At 38.3% G+C, this 8,777-nt stretch overlaps 1 protein-coding gene across 1 annotated transcript in view; it reads right to left on the bottom strand.

The window, feature by feature from the left end:
* HEATR5A (HEAT repeat containing 5A) overlaps positions 1–8,777 on the bottom strand; it is a 113,233-nt gene that overhangs the window by 61,196 nt on the left and 43,260 nt on the right. Inside the window, exons 16-17 of the mRNA XM_023514397.1 lie at positions 2,771–2,876; positions 1,545–1,735 (exon numbers count right to left, since the gene is read on the bottom strand). Coding sequence (XP_023370165.1) covers positions 1,545–1,735; positions 2,771–2,876 — 297 coding nt within the window. The remainder of the gene's footprint in view (positions 1–1,544; positions 1,736–2,770; positions 2,877–8,777) is intronic.

Genomic DNA, 8,777 nt, shown 5'->3' with positions numbered 1-8,777 from the left:
CTCCCAAGTAGCTGGGACCACAGGCGCCCGCCGCAACGCCCGGCTATTTTTTGGTTGCAGCCATCACTGTTGTTTGGCGGGCCCGGGCTGGGGATTTGAACCCGCCACCTTAGGTGTACATGGCTGGCGCCTTAGCCGGTTGAGCTATAGGCACCAAGCCCAAAAGGTATCTTATAAAGAAAAACATTTTAAGTAAAAATGTCTTCACATGGCGGCGCCCATCACTCAGTGAGTTTAAACTGATTCTCATGTAAGTTTAAAATGTAACTTAATGATAAGGTAGTAATAATACCTGTCTTAATAAACTTTTGTGTATGTGCTATGTGTGTATGTGTGTATCCAAAAGACAATGAAATAATCATTTTTTTTTGAGACAGAGTCACACTATGTAGCCCTTGGTAGAGTGCCATGGCATCAAAGCTCACAGCAACCTCAAGCTCTTGGGCTTAAGCCATTCTCTCTTGCTTCAGCTTCCCAAGTAGCTGGGACTACAGGTGCCCTCCACAATGGCTGGTTATTTTTCTGCTGTAGTTGTCATTATTGTTTTGGCAGGCTTGTGCCAGGTTCAAACCTGCCAGCCTCAGTGTATGTGGCTGGTGCCCTACCCACTGAGCTATGGGTGCCACCACCAAAGCGTTTTTCTGTAGATTGTTCATACTACCTATCATGTGTGTGTGTATAAAACAAGTTAAGAAAACTCTGTTGGCTTGCCACCCATAACTCAGTGGTTAGGGTGCCAGCCACAAACACGGAGGCTGGCAGGTTTAAACCCAGCCCAGGCCTGCTAAACAACAATGACAATTACAACAATAACAACAAAAAAGTAGCTGGGCATTGTGGCGGGTGCCTATGGTCCTGGCTTCTTGGGAGGCTGAGGCAAGAGGATTGCTTAAGCCCAAGAATTTAAGGTTGCTGTGAGCTGTGATGCTATAGCACTCTACCAAGGGCAAAACACTGAGACTCTGGGGGAGGAAAGAAAAAGAAAACTCTGTTAAATGACTCATTTTCCTAGAGTCTGTTGTATTTTTTTTTTTTTTGAAACAGAGTCTCATTATGTTGTCCTCAGTAGAGTGCCTTGGTGTCACAGCTCAGAGCAACCTCCAACTCTTGGGCTTAAGTGACTCTCTTGCCTAAGCCTCCCAAATAGCTGGGACTACAGGTGCCTGCCACAAAGTCCAGCTACTTTTTTGTTGAAGTTGTTTAGCTGGCGTAGGCCAAGTTTGAACCCGCCAGTCTCGGTGTATATGGCTGGCGCCATAACCACTGTACTACAGGCACTGAGCCGAGTCTGTCGTATCAATGGTGAATTATATCACACATGTTATAGTGATCTTTCTCTTATTATACAAAGATTAAAGCTGAAATAGTGATAGTTTTATATTGTAACAAGACAGAGGGGTTCTTTATTCTGAAGCACCAATACTTACCAATTTTTTTTCTTAGTTATATTTCAGAATAAAGTTCTTACTAGTGCTAATAAACCAGCAAGCTATAGTCAGTTTTGACACACAGTCCATGAGTATATGAATAAAAACTTTACTTACTTGTCAAAGCTAATTTGAGCTAATCCGGCTGTAAAAGTTCCATCATCAACCACTTGGGCTAATCTGGCCCATGCCTCTGCAGCTGCACATCTCAACAGGGGGTTGGAACTTTCTAGGCCTCCCATAACTAATGTTAGAGCAAGTCTTCTCATTTCCTCTGTACCTAAACTTCCCTTGGAGCCAGCCACATACTGAAATATGTAAAGAACAACTCAAACTTACAATCGCAGTAAATTCTTTTATCCAGTTTGGAATGCAAATTCTGGTTAACCAAATGTGTTCATACTTAAATTACAACTTCAAAAGGCCAGAATACAAAAATCCATGTTGATCATACAAACATAATTTTATTTTTTTCCACAAAGCACTCTAGAATCTTAAATCTCCAGGAAACAATCAATTATCATTGAGGTATAAATGTGTTCAGAACATTTATAGAGATATTCGTACAATGAAACCTATTATATTTTACCATACTTAGAAACAATAAGTCATAAATGTAACAATGAGCTAGCTAGATTTGGTACACAGGCCATAGGCTATCAATTCCCTGATCTGGAATATCAGATTTAGCAGGTTAATGCATGGGCTCTCAGCCAACACTGTAAATTTCATTTCTAACTAACAAGCTTTAAGTGGAGAAAATGTAAGATGAAAATTCTAAGTCATGAAACATTTTTATCAGGACATTAAAAAAAGTGAAAAAAACCCAATCCTTTAAGAATATCACTCTCACTTTCTGGTATAGGCCCAGGTGATTGCTGTCAAAATGGGCATGTTCATGAAATCTGGGAAAGTGGTGCTGGTGCTGGATGGATGCTACTGCGTCATAAAAAGTTTGACAGCACCTGAGACCACCCTTACAGCCAGGCTGTGGTGGCGGGAATTAATCACTATCTATGCAAAGTGACAGCTACCATGGGCAAGAAGACGGCTGAAGTGGTCAAAGATCAAGTGTTTTGTGAAAGTTTATGACTATAATCACCCCATGACCACAAGACATTCTGTGGAACGGTCCTTGGACAAAACTGTCCTCAACAAGGATGTCTTAAGAGACCCTGCACTTAAACACAAGGCCTGATGATAGGCCAAAGTAAAGTATGAAAAGAGGTACAAGATGGGCAAGAACAAGTGGTTCTTACAGAAGCTGTGGTTTTAGTTTTGCATTCTAGTCATTACCAAAAAAAACTAAGCAAAAATTTCAAATTTTTTAAAAAAAGAATTACCTTCAGGAAACTAGAAACTGAAGAAACAACATGTAACTGAACTACTTGCTGACGAGCTCCTTTTGTGCGCTTTATACTGTCCAAAAGCTGTTCCAATGTAAGAATCCTAAAATCAGAAGCAATCAGACTTAAAAGTACATAAAATTTACTAATAAAGACAAAATTAACCAAAAGACAGTACTGAGTATCTACTGCTAATTCATTTTGTTGCATTATTTTGTTGGAACTACTAAAATGAGATAAATTGCCCTTGAATATCTTTATGTATCTTAGGAAAAGAAAATACGTTATTAACATAACTAACAGAAAAATGATTTGATTGCGGATTATTCTGATAGTAGGCGAGAAGCAGTATTTTGTGGAAAAAATAACCACAAATGCATTACCTAATAAAGATTTTTTTCTTTTTTTTTGAGATAGAGTCTCATTTTGTCACCCTTGGTAGAGTGCCATGTTGTCATAGCTCTTAGCAACCTTAAATTCTTGGGCTCAGGTGGTGGGTTCCAATCTAGCCCGGGCCTGCCAAACAACGATGGCTGCAACCAAAATAAAATAGCCTTGGCTGCAATCAAAAAAAATAGCTGGGCGTTGTGGCAGGTGCCTGTGGTCCCAGCTACTTGAGAGGCTGAGGCAGGAGACTTGCTTGAGCCCAGGAGTTGAAGGTTGCTGTGAGCTTTGATGTCACAGCACTCTACCCAGGGGGACAGCTTGAGGCTTCTATCACAAAAACAAAAACAAAAACAAAAAACTCTTGGGCTCAAGCAATTCTCTTGCCTCAGCCTCCCAGCTAGCTGGGACTACAGGTGACTGCCACAATGCCTGGCTATTTTTAGAAATGAGGTCTTGCTCTCGCTCAGGCTGGTCTTGAACCTGTGAGCTCAGACAATCTAACCACCTCAGCTTTCCAAGTGCTGGGATTACAGGCATGAGCCACTGTGCCTAGCCTCAATAAAGGTTGTTTTCTAGACTTGGCACCTGTGGCTCAAGGGGCTAAAGCGTCAGCCACATACACTTGAGCTGGTAGATTCAAATCCACCCCAGGCCCACCAAACAACAAAGACAGCTGCAACAACAATAACAAAATAGCAAGGCGTTGTGGTGGGCGCCTGTAGTCCTGTAGTCCCAGCTACTTGGGAGGTGGAGGCAGGAGAATCGCTTGAGCCCAGGAGTTGGACATTGCTGTGAGCTGTGATGCCATGGCACTCTATCCAGGGTGACAGCTTGAGGTTGTGACTCAAAAAAAAAAAAAAAAAAAAGATTGTTTTTTAACCTGCATCACTGGCAAGTAATAAAGATTTTACCTGGGCAAATTCAGACATTTTAGTTAACTATTTTCTAAGTAAAACATCTAAAAGTTACTTGCATCAGCTTTTTTGGTCTCTTCCACCATGTTCTGATATCCTTACTTTCCCTAAAATGTTAACAATTAACACCTAAAAGCAGGGAGGTTCTCAATAATATTTAAATTTCATATTTTAGGTTTTTTAAACTTTAAATACTACTGTATTGTAAATGTGAGAATGCACATTCTAATAAATGGGGAAATTATATTTGAGATAATACTTACAAATTCATTCAATGTTGGTAAAACTACACAAAAAATGTATATGTAACACATAGCCTTTAATACCATAGAACTTGGCCTTTTTATGGGTAGTTCACATATAAACAAAGTTATTCTTTGCTTTTCTGTCCTAACCAGTATGAGGTGTTCCAACTAACAGACCTTTCCCCTACAGCTTTTTAGTAGGTACTTAAGACAGATAATTCCTCTTTCTAGAGAGGAGGAAAAAAACCCTCAATGCCCACTCAGATTAAAAAAAAAAAAAAAAGTGGGCAGAACCTGTGGCTCCTCAGTGAGTAGGGGCCGGCTCTATATACCAAGGGTGATGGTTTCAAACACGACCCGGCCAAACTGCAACAAAAATTAGCCTGGTGTTGTTTCAGGCGCCTGTAGTCCCAGCTACTTGGGAGGCTGAGGCAAGAGAATTGCCTAAGCCCAAGAGCTGAAGGTTGCTGTGAGCTATGATGACATGGCACTCTACCGAGGGTGACAAAGTGAGACTCTATCTCTCAAAAAAAAAAAAAAAAAAAAAAAAGCATTAACCCAGGATTATCAAATTCTCAAGTTTCAACAGAGTCAACACATGAAACATATTATGGGAAACTTTTAAAGAGGTTTCAGTATTGACCAACATTTTTGTTCTTAGTATCAGGACTCACTAGATTCAAATACATTAATTCATTTTAAGGTTAGTGCCAATTTATATCCTCAACAGTTAAGGAGAAGCAGTATAGCCCATTGAATCCGCCATTATACTTTAAAAATATACTTGGGATCATACTATATGACAATTTTAATTTTTGCTTTTCTCATTTAACGTTACCTCTTTATACTTTTCGAGTCACTTTTATTCTAAGATAATCTTTGTGAACCCAAATTTCATTATACACATACAATCTATTCTATGATTCTACTACTATTAAGAAAAATTTTTCAGTTTTCAAAACTCTAATTATGAAGAATATATACTATATTTTTCATCTGGGGTTGAATGTGTTCATTTGCTATTTGAGTATCTTCTGTGACTGCTTTTCGTGTCCTTATAGAACAAACGTTTTAATTCCTTATGTCAAGACATATAAAGATATACTTGAAGACAGGTGTGGTGGCTCACTCCTATAATCCTAGCACTCTGGGAGGCCAAGGAAGATGGATTAATTGAATTTAGGAGTTTGAGATCAGCCTGAGCAAGAGTGAGATCCAGTTTCTATTAGAAATAGAAAAACTAGCTGGACATTGTGGCAAGCACCTGTAGTTCCAGATACTCACGAGGTTGAGGCAAGATCATCTCTTGAGCCCAAGAGTTTGAGGCTGCTGTGAGCTATAATGTCACAGCACTCTACCCAAGGGCAACAGAGTAAGACTCTGTCTCAAAAAAAAAAGAAAGTTATACTTGTATAACCATGAAATAAACCACCACCTCATTTTTCCATCAATTTCTTCTTTTAAAATGTCATTTTTTAGCCCTGTACTTCCTTTTCCCTCTTTTCTCCCTTTAAGACAGGAAAGCTAATATTATACTGAAGATACTATTTTTTGGTTGTAAATTATTGTGATGGCAGGAATACTGGCTTATAATTTATCTTCAACTTGTGTTTAGCATGTAGTAGGCAATCAAAGGTGCTTGTTGAACAATCATGAAAGGTAACTGCATTGAGTAGGTAAAAAGATGCTGTGACAGCCTGAACATGGCATATGGATACATGTAATGAACATCTAATAATATCCTTAAGTAGATCTCGATCATCCTGTTGAGGCTACAAGACAAGTGATGCTTCAAATGGCAATTATGTTATTTAATCAGGATGTAGGAATGGTGCCTTTAAGAAATCCAACTGTACAAAAAGAGAAAAAAGGAAAGTGTGTATAATGTGTGTGTATCGTATGCATTGGGGAAAGCAGTATGTATAAAATAAATTCATAAAATATAATAAAAATGGTAGATCATTAAGAACTGTGAAAATCCTAGTATTCTCAGAATATTTACAAAAATATTTCCTTTTAAGTTAATTCTGTTTATCGTGATGAACCTGAAAAACTCATAAAAGTACATATACATCCTTGGTATATGGGGCCGGCACCCTACTCACTGAGCCACAGGTGCTACCTGACTTTCTCACCTTTAAGCCAGTGGTTCTCAACTTTCTTAATGCCACGAACCTTTAATACAGTTGCGACCCACAGGTTGAGAACCACTGCTTTAAACATTTCAGTGCTTTAAGGTTAGCAATGCAAAATTTTCTTATTTTTGAAATCCTACAATCAGAATAGAGAACCAACTAATTTAAAAGACAACTTAATTTCTAAATTCATAAATAAAATATAAAAAACTTATTAGCAATCTTAAGGCAATCTCATGATATAAAAGATTTAACTTTAATTTGTTTAATATGAAGCTAGCCACAATAACAGCAAAATGGTTTGAAATACTCAGTTGTTAAATGCTGACAATTTAAGACCTTTCTTTTCTAAAAATGCAAAAACAAGGTCAAAAGGAAAAGGGCTAGCCATTTTATACAACTATCAGATCTGTGGTAACAAGAAGTTAGAAACTTGACTTCCTAGCCAGGTAGTCTCTCTCCTCTGGTTGTCCAATGTCACCCACGGGAGACTGCTGATAGTTGCCTATGACCCACATTCTACATTTGGGATCCTGCCAGATCACTTTAAAAAAATCTGCAAATTACTGCCTACAATTTTTCTTCAGTTAGAATCTCAATGGAATAATAGGTTTTGCTTTTATCTGTTCTCCATGTTTTTATTAAATGAGACTTCTCCTTCCTTGAAATTCATTTGTATTCTTATAATCTATATGGCTGAAAAAAAAAACTATCAGTATATTTTAAAATTCATTACAGTAGAAATAAGAAACCATCTCTTTGAAACTATGATTGGGCAATAAATATGAAAATAAAAACTTCTCTAAAAGAATAATAAAATCACTTTTGTTTTTGACACAGAGTCTCACTAGGTTGCTCTGGGTAGAGTGCCATGGTGTCATCATAGTTAATAGCAACCTCAAAGTCTCAGGCTCAAGCAATCTTCTTGCCTCAGCCTCACAAGTAGCTGGGACTACAGGCACCCTCACAATGCTAGTTTTCTTTCTTTCTCTCTTTTTTCTTTTTTAACCTATTTTTAGTAGAGAGGGGATTTCACTCTTGCTCAGGCTGGTTTCAAACTCCTGAAGCTCAAGCAATCCACCACCTCAGCCTCCCAGAGTGCTAGTATTACAAACAGGAGCAACCTCGCTCAGCCCAAATCACTATTTTTTAAAAAGAAAGATTGTAAGGAGTAGATTCTTTTTTTTTTTTTTAACCTTAGACCTGATTAAATATGGTGAAAGTCGGGTGGCGCCTGTGGCTCAGTGGGTACGGCGCTGGCCCCATATACCGAGGGTGGTAGGTTCAAACCTGGCCCCAGCCAAACTACAACAAAAAAATAGCCGGGCGTCCCGGCAGGTGCCTGTAGTCCCAGCTACTCGGGAGGCTGAGGCAAAAGAATCGCCTAAGCCCAAGAGTTGGAGGTTGCTGTGAGCTGTGTGAAGCCACAGCACTCTACTGAGGATGATAAAGTGAGACTCCATCTCTAAAAAAAGAAATAGTGAAAGTCATTTATGAAGATGCTTAATTTAAATCCTTTACCCACAAGGCTATCACTGTTTCATCCACAGTAGTTATTGCTGTATCAATTCAAGTTAATTATTTTAAATTAATTATGTGCTCCATAAAATAGCAGTTAGTCTAGTTCAAATCTCATCCTTTCCACAAATCCTTCCTTGAATATTACAAAGCACTGTGATTATCCTCTGATCTTTTATTCATTAATCATTTAGTCCTATGTTGTCTAAAATATAACCATAATTGTAGTTACAGTACACACAGGAAGTTATAGGCCACAAATAAATTTGGGAAAAACATTATCTTTTGATATTGAAACTAATAAAAATCAACATAAATTTCATTCACTTTTCTATGCACTGAAAATAAAACTATAGCAAGACTTGTTTCAGAAAGATGTTGCTGACATGACTGGAATGTTTTCATAAGCCTTCACCAAAGAGACCAAGATAAATTCTGTAATAGGTATCCTCTAGAAGACATAACTGGATAAAATGATAATAATAATAAAAGCTAAAATCTATTAAATACGCTATTGTTGGTCTAGAAGGAGAGTATATGGATGACTGAATGACTGTGAATAGTAATAATTTGTAAACTATGACCAGATTAGCTAATGGCAGAAATTTCCTTCTTATTTAGTTCCTCAGATAATAATAGAATTTCTGGGATAGTGGATTTTGGTCCCTAAGAAAGATATATGCTCAGTTACTAATTAAGAAACTACCGGCTCGGCACCTATAGCTCAACCGGCTAAGGCGCCAGCCACGTACACCTAAGGTGGCGGGTTCAAATCCCCAGCCCGGACCCACCAAACAACAATGAC

This window comes from Otolemur garnettii, unplaced genomic scaffold, assembly GCF_000181295.1.
Source record: "Otolemur garnettii isolate 467f Iridium unplaced genomic scaffold, OtoGar3 scaffold00052, whole genome shotgun sequence".
Taxonomy (NCBI): domain Eukaryota; kingdom Metazoa; phylum Chordata; class Mammalia; order Primates; family Galagidae; genus Otolemur; species Otolemur garnettii.
This window is presented reverse-complemented; position numbering and strand designations above follow the sequence as displayed.